The sequence below is a fragment of the Puma concolor genome, chromosome D4 (assembly GCF_028749965.1).
Source record: "Puma concolor isolate L17-30 chromosome D4, mPumCon1.1.hap2, whole genome shotgun sequence".
In the NCBI taxonomy this organism is placed as follows: Eukaryota; Metazoa; Chordata; class Mammalia; order Carnivora; family Felidae; genus Puma; species Puma concolor.
In genome coordinates, this window is record NC_141679.1 from 68805583 (window position 1) to 68824431 (window position 18849).

Sequence of the window (18849 nt, forward strand, 5' to 3'; positions counted from 1 at the left end):
GTGCTACTTGCAACTACCCAACCAGGTTCATGTGGCAGGCTTGCATGAAAAATTTTTTAAATGGACTAAGGAAGGCAATAGTATTATAATACAGTCATTAATATATATGAACATCTACATGTATATGTTATTTTGTAATTAATATTATATATATTCATATTTATCATAGTAATAAACACCATTGTTCACAAGCCGCCATTATCCTGACTCCTGGATAACAGCTGGGGCGACAAGTGACTGATGTTCTTGTTTGGGTCATCTGACTGTGAACTTCTCCTCTGCCTTGGGCTATAGCTCGTTGCGTCACTCAAGGTTCTCCGTAGTTCTCTTCAAGGCTTTCTTGGCCGTACATGCTCTGGGAGTCCTCAGCGGTAAAGCAGAGGCTTAAGGCAGAATTGGAGATGCTGTGCTCACTTCACGTGGGAAACCACTTAGTGATTTTCAAGGTGGCCGGGAAGCAACCGCCTGAGCTCAGTACAAGCAGGGGCAGGGATTTCCCTTCTCATCTGTCCACAGGTCGTTTCCACTGGCCTGCAAGGCTTTCATTGCTCAAGGTCTTTTCTGCTCCTTTTTTTCCCTCCTCTTCCTTCTCTTTCCTCTTCTCCGGTTTTAAAACTTCACCTTAAAAATAAATGTGGAAAAACTCATGCTCATTAGAGAAATTTTGGAAATGAAAGAAATAGCCAGTCACCCATAATCTTATTATCTGAAGACCACTGTTGTTAACATTTGATAACATTTCCTTTCAACCATTTCCTCTATAATGATTTTTTTAACAGTTGTGATTATAATTTAATCTACAAAATATTGTGCCTTTTTGTTTTTCTGAGTGTCAGGATTTTATTTTTTTGCTGCTTTTTATATTATAAATTCTTATATATTCCACCCTTTAAAATATTTATAAATTCTTCAAGAATTTATTTTAATGAATGATCATTCATCAAGAAGCTGTGTTGGTGTTTACTTAATTGTTTCCATACTCCTGGAAATCCCTATGTATTAAAGGGTATTTTCTAGGGCCACCTGGGTGGCTCAGTCGGTGAAGTATCCGATTTCAGCTCAGGTCATGATCTCACGGTTTGTGAGTTCGGGCCCCATGTCAGGCTCTGTGCTGACAGCTCAGAGCCTGGAGCCTGCTTCAGATTCTGTGTCTCCCTCCCTCTCTCTGCCTCTTCCCTTCTTGCACTCTGTCTCTCTCTGTCTCTCAAAAATAAACATTAAAGAAAATTAAAGAATATTTTCTTAATAGGAACTCTGAGAAGTGCAGCTATCTAGCTGCAAACGTGAGCATTCTAAGCCTATTGTCATAAGAAAACAAAATTGCTTTCTGAGTCGATGTAACCACTGTTTGTCCAACAACATAAGCATGCCCGTTTCACAGCCTGGCTTTTTATTTTATTTATTTTTTATTTTTATTTTTTTTTTTTTTAAATTTTTTTTTTCAACTTTTATTTATTTTTTTTGGGACAGAGAGAGACAGAGCATGAACGGGGGAGGGGCAGAGAGAGAGGGAGACACAGAATCAGAAACAGGCTCCAGGCTCTGAGCCATCAGCCCAGAGCCCGACGCGGGGCTCGAACTCACAGACCGCGAGATCGTGACCTGGCTGAAGTCGGACGCCCAACCGACTGCGCCACCCAGGCGCCCCCACAGCCTGGCTTTTTAAAATGTGGTTAATTTAAAAGCTGACTTAGGGCAAAGGTAAATCATTGTCTCGTTGGATCGTAGTAATCTGTGCCGTATTTCAGTGGTATAAAAATAATTAAAAATGCCTACTTTTACTGAAATGTCCTGTTTATAGAAGAATATTGGAGATACGCACACACATGTTTATACATATACAACTATCTTTCTCTCTTTTAAAGAAATGACTTTAGGTGCCTGGGTGGCTCAGTCAGTTATGCATCTAACCCTTAATTTTGGCTCAGGTAATGATCTCATGGTTCATGAGATCAAGCCCTCTGTTGGGTGCCGCACTGCCAGTGTGGAGCCTGCTTGGGATTCTCTCCCTCTCCTTTCTCTCTGCCCTTCCCCCATGCATGCATGCTTTCTTGCTCTCTCTCTCTCTCTCTCTCTCTCCCCTCTCCTCTCCTCAAAATAAATAAATAAAACTTAAAGAAATGACTTATTTTTACTCATTTCTGCACTATTGATCAGGTAGGAACATGGAGTTTTATGCTGAGGTTTATGAACTGCTACCAAAACAAACAAAAAAACCCCTAAAAAACTAGGATGTGTGGAATTGAGGAGGTGTATAGTCAGCGAAGACGTAAAGAATGAAAATAGCACAATAGAGTTTGTGCTTAGTTACCTTGTGCTTGGAAAGCCCCTGATAGGCTCTTGGAGTAAGAATTAAGTGTATTATATTCTGCAGATGATAAAAAGCGCCCTGGAATGAAAGCCAACATGGTCCTTTCAAGTGGAGAGGGAGAACGAGAGACTGGGACACCTTTCTGAAGGAGGGATCATGGGCATTTGGTTTCACTCCCTGTTGGGGAATCAGTTCATAGGCTCCTCCCTGTAAGTAGAGCACGAAATGAAGAGGGACCAGGTCACTTGATCACAGAGCTCATTGAAGAGTTTCAATCCCAGCGGAGTGTTGTGTTTGTGGGAAGGGGCAGGTAGTTGGTCCGTGAGGGCTTCTTAGACCATGAAGTTGCAAAGATACTTCTGTCTTCTCTCGCGTGACTTAACTATGTCATTTTGTTTTCCACCCCACCTTATGCCCTTCCCTCTTTTTCGTGTTCTGCCCCTTCCCGCCGTCGTCTTCCAGGTGAACATGCCTACAAGTGTTCTTGGTGCTCGTTTTCCACCATGACAATCAGCCAGTTGAAGGAACACTCCCTCAAGGTCCACGGAAAAGCCCTGACCCTCCCCAGGCCACGGATTGTCAGTCTGCTCTCCTCACACGCTCACCACTCCTCCCAGAAAGCCACCCCTGCCGAAGAAGTAGAAGACTCTAATGGTAATATTGGGCTCCCAAGCCCCAGCTAACCACCTAAGGTTGAGGAGGGCTGGGATCAATTGCCAGTCATTCTTTCTAGAGGAAAATCGTATGCAAAAACCTGACGGTTCAAGTGAAGGAAGAAATGTGGAAAGGTTGAAACCGTAGAGAAATTGGAGTGGGAAGGTGACGTGCCCTCGGTGGGTGTCTGGTGCTGCGGCATAAATGTCAGTCTAGACTCACGCGAGCGTTGCCTGTGTGGATGGACTAGCGTTGGAGTCTTCCGTGTGGTTGCAAGCAAGAAAGTGGATAGGACGCCAGGCAGACTTATTTCATTGTTTACTTAGTTACTTACTTATGTCCCGTCTTGTTTCAAAGAGCAAAAACAAAAACAAAACCCATGAAGTATGTCTGGGTGCCCCTCTCCGCTCTACAGGAAACAGAGGAGGAGAGGGAAGGGGGAGTGGATGGGGCAGGTATGTCTGATTCCGTCACAAGATAATTTGGGGGTAATGTGATTTCTTAGAGCCAGAGGATGTTAAGGAAGTAGCAGTTGGGAGGAGGGTCTAACTGCCCAGGCTTGGAGCTTCAGAAGAAATACAGGAAGCCATGGAGGACTCTCCTCACTGGCCGCGTACCCAAAGCTGTAGGGTGTGGGTGGAGCAAAAGGCTGGTTTATTGTTTTGACCAGACCAAGAAAAACAGAGGCGTTTTGGTCGTTCGGCTTACCTCAGGTGACCGCGGAATCAGGTGCTTAGGACAGCAGGAAGCATGCAGATTCTCAGGGATGTGGAAGACCCGAGAGCTGCTCCTTCCCTGCCTCTCGTGCTCGAATCCCCTTTGCAGCCCCTCCAGTAACCAGACATCTACTACCAGCTCGGGTTCCTCCCAGTCTGGGAATGAACTGTTCCCAAGGTCTACTGTTTCATTCTTGGGAGGAGCTTAGTGGGACTGGAAGGAAAGCTCATGGGCTCTTTGCAACAAAGGCTTGGCTTCGAGTCTGACTTCTCTCAATGCCAGTTGTATTTTCCCGGGCAGTCTTCTGCATGCACATAGAATCGGATAACGATACTCCCTCCGCTGATTATCTTGAGAGATTAAGGAGAAAAGGCACACGCATTAAACGCCCAGCACATCTGACACATGGTGGGTATTTAATAAATGGTCATTTCATTGCTGTGATTTTCATCCTTTCATTGCACTTTTGGCCTTTGGGGCCATGTCTAAGAAGTATGAATTTGGAGTTATCTAAAGGTTTAAAAAGATAGTCTCTTCAGGTAACCTGCAGATCTGACAGCCCAACATGTCAACGTGGTCTGATTATCAGATTATCAAAAGAGTCAACGAATAATCTTCCTTCGTGAGGTCTGCAGAAAGACAGTTGTGGAAGGAGAAGGGCAGGGGAGTTCCGAGACTAGAGCTGCCTTTATTGAGTTAGGGAACTTGGTGGCCTCGCCTTTTCAGTCATCAAATGCTGTGTTAAACACAAGTGCTCCTTACCAGTATTCCTGTCTTAAAGGACTTTGGTTTAACAAGGATAGGCTTTGTTATTATGACTGTGGCTTGTAATAAAGTGAATCTTCTCAATTGCTGTGTATTAGTTTAAAGTATAGGAGGAAGTCTGGTGCATATTGTTGTTGTTTTCTTGGAAAACTTGGAGTCTCAGAACTGGCGGTGGGGGGCGGGGGATGAGGCAGGGAGCACATGTGAAATAGGACCTTGAGATTCTCTTCATCGGAAGAGATTGGTACGCTACAACAAGGGGCAAAATATCATTGGACGCAAATTGTAGGATATTTATTAACATGATTTTTAATTAAGTGTGTTCATCTGAAATGGATGCTATACCTGCGGAGCCATTTGGGTGAAATTGATCCGTCCACACCCCATTTCCAGCAAGGGCTTTTCCTGGGACCTTTGTCTCAATAGCACACCTTTTTTTCCCCTTTGTCCTCCTCCCTTGAAAGGTGGGCCTCAGTCACAGGGCAAGGGAATCCCACAGATCCCTCACTGTACCCGAGACCTTACTCTGCCAAGAAGCTGCACTGGGCACGGAAGAAGCATAAATGAACACAGAACGATTCTGGTCCTCTGACAGCTTAAGACCAAACATATAGAGGAGACTGTCAGCATGGTTTTGAACCAACCATAACCCTAAGCCTGAGGTCTAACCTTTTTGGGGAGTGATTTCAGATTCTTGGAAGATGAGGTCAGGACCTTGGGGTGGGTGGTTGCAGAAACATGATGGTAGGATATTAACTTTCTGCTGAACACAGAGAGTCTGTCTTTATTCGAGCACAGGAAGATAATTTGCAATATATAAAAGTGTTTTCTTTTCCCTTCTGTAGAAAGAACACAGCGACCGTGAAAGCCCTTGGTGGCAGCTCTGTAGTGAGGCCCACACAGAAGTCATTGGACCTACACCATTTTTAATGTATATAAATAACCTTTATCAATGGGTCAGCGATGATTAGTTTAATTTGATTTAAAAAAAAAGCTTGATTAGAAGGCGGGTAAACAGAAAGAAGACATCAAATGGGCTATTCTCATGAGCGAGTAACTCCATGGAAAGAGTAATAGTTTATTCGTTTAATAAATACTGTCTTGAACTGTTGCCGTGGGTCTTGCCTAGTTTTGGATGGCCAGGAATGACCAAAGAGGTTTGAGACTGGGGTGACTATTTGCTAGGGGGCTGAGTGGTGGATTCCTAGAAACGACTAAGTCTGGGGCATGAAAAAACAGCTGTGGGGCTAGACAGTAGCCTGTAAATCATGCCTTGAATGGTGTTTGAAACACGCATGTGAAATCCAATTGCACATTTTAATAGGGAGAAGCTGTGGGGCTGTTGGCTCTCAGTTCGGGTTTCCCACACTGCAGATGCCAGGACATTGTGAACACAGGCACCGAAAATGTGTTGCAGGCCTGGGGGGAGTAGAGATCCATAAAACCAGGGAAATCACCAGTGTGTCCTTGGCTTTCCAATTCCCTAGCGAGGGATGTGAATAAAACTAGTTGACATGCTCACTGTTATTTGCAGTGGTCAAATGCTTGCAGTCTTGAGAGCGAGCCAGTCTTCTCTGGCAAGAGGAAACAGGCTGAGAAAAGAAGGTTCTTCCAAAGCTGCTTTCCCTCCCAGCCCGGAGGGAGGGAGGGAGGGAGGGGATCTGAGAGAAGGTGGAGGGGAGGCTTCACCCAGCTGCCTGGCCACACACCGGTTCTGTACATAAACAGGGCTCTTGGGCTCTGGGCTGTCAGTCTTGACATGTTTCACCAGCACAAGAATCCTTTCTATATTCTCTGCGATCAGTTGTTGGAAGGAAAAGCAAGGAAAAGCAACGGTGGTTCTGTGTGTAGGATAATGGGAAATGACACATAATTGCTATTCTAAACAATGCATTAAGGGGAAATCATAAGGTTGTCAACAAAAGGAAGTGCATTCTGTGTTTGTGTTTACTGGGTTCCTTCTGCCTTATAAAATATAGGACTGGTTTTATCACGCTTTTTCCAAGTCTCTGCATTCAGTACAGAAAAGTACATAGATACGCACTTCTATAAAATCACAAAGAAACTAGCATAGCAGAGTTTAGTTAGGAGATTCGTTTGGGTCTCAGAAGCTGTGCGATACATGGGCAGTGGCCATGTCATTTAAAGCTGAGCTATATGCTTTGTAAGTCAGGCCAGTGGTGACATTTCCTTGTTCTCCTCCCTTGAATTTTCCCGAAAGAACAGATTATTTTGTTTCTTCTGTCTACCCAGATACGCTGTGTGGAACTGCCGACTTTAGGAATAGCCACTGTGATGTGTTTAAAACAAAAATTAAGACAATAAGACCAGGTGGGGCGCCTGGGTGGCGCAGTCGGTTAAGCGTCCGACTTCAGCCAGGTCACGATCTCGCAGTCCGTGAGTTCGAGCCCCGCGTCAGGCTCTGGGCTGATGGCTCAGAGCCTGGAGCCTGTTTCCAATTCTGTGTCTCCCTCTCTCTCTGCCCCTCCCCCGTTCATGCTCTGTCTCTCTCTGTCCCAAAAATAAATAAACGTTGAAAAAAAAAAATTAAAAAAAAAAAAAAAGACAATAAGACCAGGTACAAAATAAATAAGGTGAATGAGGATAATATAGTTCTTCAGTCAACCTAGGGAAAACACCATGAACTTTTGGTCATGCTACCTTTTTCTCTTTACAGTGTGGGTCTCGATACAGTCTGCCCAATGGGGAAGTCTATATGCTGTTAGGAATTAGCAGAAAAATGTTGTAAGGAGCTTTGTGATTTTTTTTTTCTGTTAGAAGATTTTTCTGTTAGAACTTTTCAGTTGGCTTTTCTATTCTTTTTTTTTTTAATTATAAACATTTTTTAATGTTTTTTTAATGTTTATTTTTGAGAGAGAGAGAGAGAGAGAGAGCAAACACAGGCAGGGGAGGGGCAGAGAGAGACGGAGACACAGAATCCGAAGCAGGCTCCAGGCTCTGAGCTGTCAGCACAGAGACTGACGTGGGGCTCGAACTCGTGAACCACGAAATCATGACCTGAGCCCAAGTTGGGCACTCAACCGACTGAGCCACCCAGGCGCCCCTACTCTGGTAACTCTTCTATTGATGATTTCCTCAGTGCTCTGTTGCACTCATGGGTATGCTGTTGGTTCTGTCCCCTGGTTTCTAATGGGGACAGTTAGGTATAAGTACATATTGAATACTTCTTTTGAATGACCAGCGGTTTCTTGGAGACATCACAATTTTCAATTCAGTTAATTTATATTGAGTCCCTTATGTCTAAGTAACCCCACAGAACCAAATTTAGGGGGGTATATTTATTTCATTCCCATTTAAGAGTAAAGTTCAAGAGGCAAATCTCGTAAAGATGAACCCTCAGAGACCGCTTTAACAGAGATTTTTCTGATATATTCTGGGAGAGGAAAAAATCTACCTTGATGAAGTGTTTTAAACAGGTCATTGTTCCCTGTATAACCACACCTTCTCTAGAGGTGGGAAGCCGAAGGTTGAAACACAGTATAAGCCTTTCTAACTCTCAGAAGGACACAGCAAGTGTAGTAGAGCTGGAGAGGTGTGACGTTATTAGTGTGGTCACCTGGTAGCAGAGCCAAATGTACACAGTCGTTGACCCTGGAGGCGGCTGGCTTGTTCTCCGTATCTTTGAAAAAAAACAAAAAAACAAAGCAAAACAAAATCGTGTTTAGTTGCAGTGAAATCCAAATCCAGAGAAGCTGTAGAATGAAACTGACCAACAGAACTCCTGGGTCAATAACATCTTCTATTCTACCCCCAAATTTTACCCGCCAGGATTTTAACACAATGTATTGGTTAGAAGAGATGCTTTTTATGATACTTATACTGGGTAATTTATAGATAAGCCAGGGATGGGCAAACTTTTTCTGGAAAAGGCCAGATAGAAAATATTTCCAGCTTTGTGAGCCATATAACCATAAACACTGTGTAAGTAAATGGACTTGGATGTGTCCCAATAAAACTTTATGTACAAAAACAGGGAAGGCCCAGATTTGGCTTCTGGGCAGTGTGTCGCTGACCTCTGCCCTAGGTAACTGGGGGAGGAGAGTGGGGATTACAGCAATACCCATGAAATTAATCCAGTCTTTAATAAATATCATTATAACCTTTATATTTAACGTGGACTAGTCCTAGATGCCACCTAAAACGTAACTTGACCTAAATATATTCTTTATTTCATATGTGAAATGTAGGGCATTAGATAGAATTTTTTTAAATATTAGCCCGTGAATTACATTTAAGCTTAAAAGAAAATCTTCTCTAAGAATTATGTTGAGTCTAGCGCCAAGCTATCAACTCATTTAACCTTGACTGCGGCAATACCTGACACTTAAAAATTAAGATCTGAGATGCCTGCTTTTCAAAGAGAAGCTTTTCAGATTTCTAAATAGGTCAGACATAAAATTCAACCTTTAAGAGGATCCAATTAGTTGCTAGGGCATCAGACCTTCCACACAGGTTCCAATTGCAATCAGATTTCTCTTGGGGTGAAAGAAAGAAGAGGTGGTTTCTTTAAAAATGACAATAATGAAATGGAGACTCTAGAGTGAATAATTCTGAAGCATAAAGATTTACACCATTTCTAGCACATGGGATACAAGGCATAATTTTAATGGCTTGACCGTAATTTTTAATAGGTTCTGCTGGTCACAAAATTATCTGACCAGAGAATACTAACCTTCCCTTTTTGACATCAGACTTTCTACATTAAAACATGATCTAGAGTTTATTTTAATGCTTCTGATGAAGAATGGCATTTCTACTAGAAAGATTTAGAGGTTTGCAGCTTCAGTGGTGCAGTGGTACAGATGATTCTGTATCTTCTGTTGCACGCCCAGCAATCTTTGGACGTGAAGCTGTTAGAACTTGGTGTCAGTGGCAAATTCGAAACCTCCAGAATCACCACCACCCCGAAGTTGAGTATCATGTGAAAGACCCTTCCCAGAGAACCCACCTGCCTGAGATTTCTGTGACTTTTTGAATTAGCCACAGTTTCATGTGCCAAGGATTAAAGAACATTTCAAGTGTAAGCTTTCTGTGTCCTGGGAACTTAGTCAACTAACCCATCTCCCTCTTCTCATGCCAAGAAAAACATTTGTTCATCAGAAATGTAAGCATATACTACTGAACTCATTCGGAGGTAGTTCCTAGCAACGCTGGAGTTTGCTGCATAATTCCACATCTGATTTTTGCATCTTTTGGTGGTTGGCTTAGATATTACCTTAAGTCTCCTAGAACTTACATTGTGGGAAGTAACTAAAAGAAAATAGATATCTGCTTTATTCTTTGGCAGAAAATATGTTCTGCCGTTGATCCAATCATCTAACACCACTCACCTTGGTCTTTTTTGGAAAGAAAGAATTTTCCTGGTCTTCTCATTGCCTGCGTCAATTTTTCTTTCCCTGGAACTGGAGCTAGATATTTTAGCCCAATTATATTTGATATAGAATCCTTCAAACTCTTCTTGAGACTTGTGATTCTATAGGCCCTCTCCTGTCTTTCAAATATTGTTCTGCACGAGAGGATTTTACTCAAGCAGAAGGGAAGGGTATTGGATTTGGGGGAACCAGCAAGAATGAGCCATGATTCAGAGGTAGAGATCCTAGGACAGCCTTGCTGGATCCAGCAGAAGGTATGTCCTGAGCAAGAGGAGTACGTGAAAAAGAATGTTTTTTTTCCCTGTGTACAGATGGGAAGAAGATGCTAGAAATAATCTTTTAGAAACAACTATTAGTTATTTTTAAAAATAAATTGTATGAGTTTTGATGGTACAGCCCAGGAAAGCATGTGCAGATGATACACACATTTTCTTGACTCATTCATCATCCTAAACACTATCCTGTGGAAAAAATCCCAGTGGTGGTGGTTAAATAAAAATGGCAAGGTAAGTAATGGCCAAAGTGACGTGAGAGGTTCAGGTAGGAGGGTCTGCTTGCTTTTTGCTGAATTCAGTCCCTTGTAGTCTGTGCCCAGGAAGGGATAACTTCCTGTTATAGGGGCTTTTTACTTTGCAAACAGTTTCAGAGTCATGAACTTGAGTACAGGGCCCAGCTAAGGTTTTACTTACCAGTATACTGCTCTTCTAGATGTCATTCAAGGGTTAGGTTCTTCAGCTTCCTCAGGGACACAGAATATTCTTAGATGACTCATGCAAGCCACTCTCCTTATGTCATCTTTTATTTTCATGCACTGTGAGCCCTCCACCAAGGCGACAGTGATAGCTAGTCCAGCATCAGGGCCTTCTAAAGAACCCCTTAATCTAGTCCTTTGCTTTTAAGCATCGCTGGCTATTTTTTCCTCCTTGACCAGTTTGAAAGTCATTCATTCTGGTTTTGCGATAAAGGGTTCTACATGTCTCTTGTTTAGTTTCTAAGTGATAATCATGATTTTTGTTCTTTAAATGCTGCTGATTGCCTCAAATTTGTCATCTGATTTAATGTGCCTGATGAATCAGAGGTACAAATTATTAGTCTCATTGTATAGAAAAGGAAACTAAGACACAGAGGAGTGAAATGGTGAGTCCAGGAGTCCTAAAACGCTTGTGCCCTTAATCTTTGTGTCATCTCATGGGAGTCTTGTAGCAGAAATGCACATCCACACATGATCCAGAGTGGCTAAGATCCAACAGCCTCTTCTATGTTTGGAGACCCTGAAATCTTCCAAAAGAAACTAGAGGCAAGTTTTTATTATTGACTGATATTTAGAGCTTAAATTGTTGGATATACAGATAGCATTCAGTTAGAAGCGCAGAATAGAATGAAGTTGGAAATGGTGCATTTGGATTCTAGCCATGGAGAGAAGAAATGGAAAGGTCATAGAGGGCTTCTTGGAAGAGGTAGGGCTCAGGCTGGGCCTTGAAGGATACATGAGTTTTACCCAGGTAGGAGGCAGTCCATTCAAGGTGGGAAGAGTATCAGAAGTGAGGAAACCTACAGAAGGAGGGATCCTAGGACACAAAGAGACCAGGCTGGCTAGAATGGAGGGTGTATGTTCCTGAGAAGGCAGTTGGTGAGGTGAGGAGAGGTAGAGCCAAACTACAGTGGTACTTAGTACCAGGAAGAGGTCTTTAAATTAAAGATGCAGGCTGGGGGCGCCTGGGTGGCTCAGTCGGTTGAGTGATCGACTTCGGCTCAGGTCATGATCTCACGGTCTGTGAGTTCAAGCCCTGCGTCGGGCTCTGTGCTGACAGCTCAGAGCCTGGAGCCTGCTTCCGATTCTGTGTCTCCCTCTCTCTCTGCCCCTCCCCCGCTCATGCTCTGTCTCTCTCTCTCTCTCTCTGTCAAAAATAAATAAACATGAAAAAAATTAAAAATAAATAAATAAATAAAGATGCAGGCTGAACAGGGAAGACCAGTAGCAACAGCAGCAAGGGCTCTGGCTCCTTTGGAAGCAGGAGGGTACTTTTGAACTAGAGGGAAAATCAGCTAGCATCTGTAGTCTTTGAGAATGAATGTGGATTAGCAATACTTATGAATAGGGGTGCCTGGGTGGCTCAGTTGGTTAAGCATCCGACTTCGGCTCAGGCCATGATCTCACGGTCCGTGAGTTTGAGCCCCGCGTCGGGCTCTGTGCTGACAGCTCAGAGCCTGGAGCCTGCTTCGGATTCTATGTCTCCCTCTCTCTCTGACCCTCCCCCGTTCATGCTCTGTCTCTCTCTGTCTCAAAAATAAATAAACATTTAAAAAAAAATTACACTTTAAAACAAAAGAAATACTCATGAATATTAGTTCTCTTTTCAGATGCCTACTGTAGATTGAGGCAGCTGGGTGGCTCAGTCGGTTAAGCGTCTGACTTCGGCCTAGGTCATGATCTCATGGTTCATTAGTTGGAGCCCCGTATGAAGTTCTCTGCTGTCAGCACAGAGCCTGCTTTGGATCCTCTGTGCCCCTTGCTCTCTGCCCCTCCCCCACTCATTCATTCTCTGTCTCTGTCTCTCTCCCTCCCTCTCACCCCCTCCCTCCCTCGCTTTCAAAAATAAACATTGAAAAAGTATAGTTTAAAAAAATGCCTGCATAGATTATTCGTTTTGATTACAAAAGTAACACCTACTCAAAATTAAGGAATAGCTTCGTGGCAATACATAACGTAAAATACTAGCCTTAATGCCAGCCTTTTTGTTTCAGTACCTGAATTAATCTCTATTAACAGTTTGCCGTAGAGTCCTCTAGTGTTTGTTCTATGCATATAAACATAGGTTCTATGCATATAAACATACGGACCATAATATACAAACCAGTTTTTTTCATGTTTTTCCTCTCACTTGATAAGTTCTATTATTGCTTGACTCTTGATATTTTAAAATACGAGGGTCTGTATCTCAAAACAAACAAAAATGATTCCCCTTCATAAAATAAATATTGTGTACTTATAAATGTTTCCATTATGTATGGGGGGGGGATGTGTTTAGGTTGGGATTCTCAGAATTAGATAAGACCTTTGTGGTTTTGTCAGTCAAAAATCCACTAATTGTGTTAATTTTAAGGCTGGTCCATTGCCTAAGAAATTTCTTAAGTAAAGTTTTTTTTTTCCTACTGCCTAAGGCTTAAAACATTTGAAATATTGGCAAGTTGTCCATAAGTTAAATGACAAAATCAAGATTGCAGACTGTCTAGACTGTTCTGAGTATGAGCTATAATGAGATTTTGCTAGGTGATAAATATAAAATATGCCGGGTAGCTTCTGACCCTCGTATTCACTTCCAGTACTAGACTTGCCAAATATTCTTATAATTGTCGCTTATCGCATCTGTCTCCCCAGCTAAACTGTGTGCTCTCTGAGGTCAAGGACTGTTTCAGAGCCCTGGCAGTTTGGCAGGCCATTCAATAAATATTTGTTGGTTTGAATTAGGGCCGCAGAAGGAACCACACACGAGGGGAACCGACAGAACAATAGTCTATATGTGGAAAAGCCTGGGAATTTTAGTGGCTGAGCTCAGCTGTGCCACATAATGTTTGGAAAAAGCCAGTGGAATCGGGCTTCATGTGTACCATGCTATGCTGTCCTACACTGCTGCACATTTCCTTGGTCAACCTGTCTCTGCCAGTTAACTAACTTTGGCCTTCTCCCTACTGACAGCGCCATATCCCTTTCAACTTTATTCAACCAAAGTGACTAATCTCTTTCCTCTAAGTGGCCAAGAAGAGTGAACATATACCTTACTCTCTGCCACCTCGTGAGAGTATGTGTTTCTTTCATTTAATGGTCCCTTTTCGAATGCCTGCTCTCTGCTTATTTCTTTCTCCTCACCTTCTGGAATGTTCTTTTTCTTTCCTCAGTGAACTCTGGGCCAGGTTCACAGCTTCCCTTCTTACTCCAGCCATGACCATCGTGCTCTGGAATTCCAATATACTAAGACTTGATGATAATGACCCGACAAATAGTTGATCTCTTCAGGTAGGGAGACTTACCTCCTTGGTGATTAAGCTTCAACCACCATTCCCCTGTGGCTGAATTTACCATTACACAGTGCTTCACCTCCAGCATCTCAAACGCTTAGTTCTCTCTGACCTCTCTACCCAAACCAGGCCCTGGGAAGTTAGCCATTTCAGGGGGGTTTCTTCAGCATCCTGTGTCTCGAACTCCCTTGTCCTCCTCTGGTGTCCAGTTTGTCAGACCCCAACCCTGAAGAGCCCTCACTCCACTTCCTCTGATGTTAGCCATTCTTCCTGGCTCCAATCCTAGGCTTTTCCGATGTGTTTTCAAGGTTATCTTTGTTAACCACAAATCTGATTTATTTTCAAGAATAAATTTGAGCTTATTCAGACTTATCCCTTTACAACGCCAATTTACCTGTAAGTATTCCAAGTGTTTCTCTTGAGTAAAAGAGACCGGAATGGAGTCACAACCACTGTGCTGGAAGTTGCAAATAGCTTCAGTCTGTCTTGCCTGCCCCAAAGCTAATAGTGGACAAATGGCGGGAGCAGCTATGTGGGTAATAGCCATGCCAGTCACAAATGATTATACTTGTGCATTGTGATTTTACTGTTACTCTGTTTTTTGGTTGTCTAAAATTTTGCCCACGGGGAAGTTCTTAATTAGGAATACAGAGAGGGGAAGATGAAGAAATGCACTTCTACCTTGCACGCACCAAGAGTAACGCCACCAACGTGTCCATTAGAAGAGACCATTGTGATAACTAAATCAAAGGCAGTGAAGTATCAGTAAAATTCCCGACTGACACGGTGAGAGTGGTAAGTCCTACATACTATTATGTTAATAATAAAAGAGAATCATTTTTGCTAGTACATTACAGTATATTTTTGCATTTTTGTTATGTTACCTACATGGTGGAATACTGGATAACCTAACTCTTTAAAACATTAAATTCAGTGTAAAAGATGGATTTATTTTTTTCTCCTTATACTTTTTCTATAACATTATTTTTACGCGCCTCTATCCCTATAGCGTAACAAAAAGCTTTATAGTACTTTTCACTATATTTCTCCCTCTTCTAATTTTCTGGGATATTATCCAGATCACAGTTATGCCTAGGGAAGAATGTTAAGAACATAGATGTTCACCTGTTTTGTGTTGTCATAGCAGCAATGAGTTTCAGAACTATGGGATGGAGGTCTGATAGCTCTGTGAGGGTCAAGGGCAGGCTTAATTAAGATTTTATTTATTTATGTATTTATTGACCATTTTCTTTTTTTAAGTTTAAATCCTAGTTAGTTAACATACAAAGCAATTTTGGTTTCACGAGTAGAATACAGTGATTTCATCACTTACATAACAACATCCAATTATTGGCCATTTTCTAAATTGAGAGAAGGCAAAAGAAAAAACCATGTACGAGAAAGAAGTTTTGAAAACTACCATACCAGGCAAATTGGTGGTTTTCATGGTAATCATCAGAATCCCAATAAAAGGAGGTGACTCTACTTGAGCTGGCCACATAAAGCCATATAAAGTTGAGAAGTGCTAAGGGACACGGGACCAGACCCTTCTTGGCAGACCAGGGGGAGCAGCTCTTGAGCCTCTGGGCTTCTGGTGTCTGGAAGGGCCATGAGGGTTAACGATACCAACGGGTCCGCGACATTTGATGACACGTCAAGCCTGTCCCAAGTTCTGCCTGGGGATTCTGGTGGCCATGGCTTCCCTCAGGCATTCACACTCAGGAAACGTCCAGATGTTCCACAGAACCTCTTTCCCAGCTCGTAACCGTTTATTTTCAGTGGAATTTAGGAGGTGTGCTGCAGTACTGGCATTGGGCGGGACTCTTCTCTGTATCACTGGCTTCATTTAAAAAAACTTTTTAATGTTTATTTTTGAGAGACAGAGAGACAGGGCGCGAGTGGGGAAAGGGGCAGAGAGAGAGAGAGAGACAGAACCTGAAGTAGGCTCCAGGCTCCAAACTGTCAGCACAGAGCCCGACGCGGGGCTCAAACTCACGGACCGCGAGATCATGACCTGAACCGAAGTCGGACGCTTAACCAACTGGCACCCAGGTGCCCCTCGCTGGGTTGATTTAAAAAAAATTGGGGGGGGGGGGGTGGCGCCTGGGTGGTTCAGTCACTTAGGCATCCGACTTCGGCTCAGGTCATGATCTCACAGTTTGTGGGTTCGAGCTCCAGGTCGGGCTCTGTGTTGACAGCTCAGAGCCTGGATCCTGCTTCCGGTTCTGTGTCTCCCTCCCTCTCTCTGCCCCTCCCCCACTCTCACTTTGTCTCACTCTGTCTCTCAAAAATAAATAAATGTAATAAAAAAGTTTAAAACAAAAATAATTTTTTTTTAGTGTTTCTTTATTTTTGAGAGAGGAGGAGGCAGACTGCAAGTGGGGGAGGGGCAGAGAGAGAGGGAGAGACAGAATCAGAAGCAGACTCCAGGCCCCACGCTGTCAGCACAGAGCCTGACAGGGGGCTTGAACCCACAAACCGTGAGATCATGACCTGAGCCAAAGTTTGATGCTCACCCAACTGAGCCACCCAGGTGCCCCATCACTGGGTTCATTTTAACTGAGCAAAGCAACTTGAGCTTCTGAAAATTAGGGGCAATTGATCTTTTGGAAACCATTTCTGTGTATAGACCCTCCTTAATAACAGTTTGCCCTGGGGTGTTGGGCCCCTCAGTTTGAGGTCTGGCTTGAGAGCCACTATAGGTCCCAATCCAGAAACCCACCCACACTGTGGGCCATGAGACACCCACCTGTGCAGCCTTTGGCGAAGGTCCTATCCATTTCCATCTCTGCTGAGTGTGCTAAGGTAAACCATTTACCTTCTCCGAGCCTGTTTCTCGTGTGTAAAATAATGATGATGCCTCCTTTGTGGGGTTATTTCAAGGATCAAATGAGACAACATATGGAAATGCTTTCATATTTTAAGTTGCTGTAAGAATATTAGGTATTATTAAGGTAGTAAAATAGAAGTAGATTTCTTGTCAATTTAGAATCATTTGTCCTCACAAATAGATGAGGATAGATGAGGATTTTTTAACAGTAAAACAGGAAAAAAAAAATCATGTTTAGCCTTAGAAACTGAATGAAATTTCTTTACAGCAGGAGCTGCTTCTTTAGGAGTCTAAAATAACTCAGTGTTTGGAACGTGGTGTTTAATCTGGAGTCCTGTTGATCTAAATTTATTTGAACTTTGGGGCTTAATCGAATCCATCCACACAAGAAAGTCCTTAGCACTTGATGCTCTAATGGGCTGGTGAAATGCACTGATAAGTCCCAGTGTCAGACATCACAATTACCGGCCCTAATCAGTACATAGCTTTAATTAATGATAACTATAATTTACTGCATGTCTATTGATTGAGTGAGTACTTTACAAACACCTCATTTCATTTCGTCCATATGACAATCCCACGAGACAGGAACTTTTATCACCAGCTCCCTCCTGTTTTCGGAAGGAGGAAAAAAGGCCTAAGGAAGATCATGGTCGCCACCTGGCAGACTGGGGTCAGGGATGCATGTCGATCTGATTCCAGAGCTCTGTCAGCTATGTCACGCCATTTCCCTAAACCTCAATTCTTAGATGTATTACTTTCCCCTTGGAGAGTCTGAAAGGGGGAGCTTTTGTGAGCCCCAGGAAAGTGCTCCTTGATTGAAATAAGAAAATCATTCTTGTGTATGACCTTCTGCAATTTGATCCTGCAATTGCAGTCTTAGCCTCCAAATCTCTTGGAAGAACCAATATTCTCAATTTATACTTACTCGCCACTTTATTCTTAAATTTATGGAATCCACGTTCTACCTTCAGCATTTCACTAAAACCACTGTCTCGTCAGGGACCTCATGTTGGCTAACTCGAGTGACATTTTCTCTGGGAAAGAGTCTGTCCTTCCTTGTTCACACCTGCTACCTTCTCTTCCCTCTCCCCGTCCGGAATGCCTGGCCTTTGTGACTCTGGCCCCTACCATGGTAATGACATAGGTTGACGACGACTCCAGACAAACAAGTCCATGGCCTCTTGCTCCTGCCTCATCCTTCTTTTTTTGTCCGTGGCATTTAAAACTGCTGACCTTCCTCCCGGGGAAATTCTCCTCCCGTGCTTTGGGACCTGCTGTCTGTTTCAGGCTCTCCTCTGGCCGCGCTGGTAGTACCTTGTTTTTACTGTGTTTTCGCCTCTTTTCCCCCAGCTGCCAACACACAGACCTTGGTCTGGTCCTCGGTCCTCTTGGTCTGGTCCTCGCTGCTCCCCCTTTGCACACACAGGGAATTAACTCACTTTTTAAATGATGCGGCCAAAATCCCCCACCTCCCGCCCTAACCTTTCAGGTTCAGTTCCAGACCCTCTTTTCCATCTGCTTCTTGCTCTCTCCTCACACAGCCTTCATCTCAAAAGTTCTGAAAGGGAACCCTTTACCTTCTACCCAGACTTGACCCTGTGCCAGGGCTCATGGTAGCCAGCCGGACCTGTCTGCGTCTTCAGGTCTTCCTGGCCCATGATCCATCAGCCACTAAGCTGTCCACAAAGTCCTGTTGTCTCCTGCCTCCTTCCTTCCTCTCACCCCTCCTTCCCACTCCCTCTCCTTACCCAAGCCATCCCGTCCCCCTCCCCTTGTAAACTCCTCCATTCACCTACACCATGCACTCAATCATGTGCTTTATTCTCCTACTCCAAAATCTTTAACAGCTCTACATAGCCTGTTTAAAAAAAATTCCCACCCTCAACATTGTCCATGCCTGTCCCCAGCCACCCCTTCCAGCCTCTGTTCCCACATGTCCCCACCCGACTTGTCCTTCAGCATTGTGGGCAAATTCCTTCACTTTTATGATGCTTTTCATGGTGTCCCTGATGGGGCAGCTCTTCCTCCTCCAGAGTCCTCTGGTGCTGTGGCCTACCTCTCTTGGGGACATGTGTGGTCCATGCCACCAACTCCATGATATTACCAGAAAAGGAGCTCATTAGGGACAGGCTTTTTGTCCTGCTCATCTTTATTTTCTA

General features: G+C 43.4%; 1 protein-coding gene and 1 long non-coding RNA gene across 10 annotated transcripts in view; one reads left to right on the forward strand and one right to left on the reverse strand.

Annotated features, from left to right (window-relative positions):
• The window catches only part of ZNF462 (zinc finger protein 462), a 139785-nt gene that overhangs the window by 72175 nt on the left and 48761 nt on the right, over positions 1–18849 (forward strand). For all 8 annotated transcript variants that reach the window (XR_015242922.1, XM_086683639.1, XM_086683640.1 and 5 more), the window contains one exon: positions 2774–2965. Coding sequence is in view for 7 of the 8 variants with exons in the window: in XM_086683639.1 (XP_086539765.1) it covers positions 2774–2965 (192 nt within the window). In the remaining variant the exon portion in view is untranslated. The remainder of the gene's footprint in view (positions 1–2773; positions 2966–18849) is intronic.
• Positions 3132–17895, reverse strand: LOC147574971 (uncharacterized). 2 transcript variants are annotated; one of them, XR_015242926.1, is made up of 4 exons: positions 17616–17895; positions 16607–16785; positions 8025–8087; positions 3132–4032 (listed from the first exon to the last, which is right to left on the reverse strand). It is a non-coding gene; the product is annotated as an uncharacterized LOC147574971 (long non-coding RNA). The 2 variants fall into 2 exon arrangements; XR_015242925.1 differs by lacking the exon at positions 3132–4032 and having other exon boundaries at positions 7713–8087; positions 17616–17888.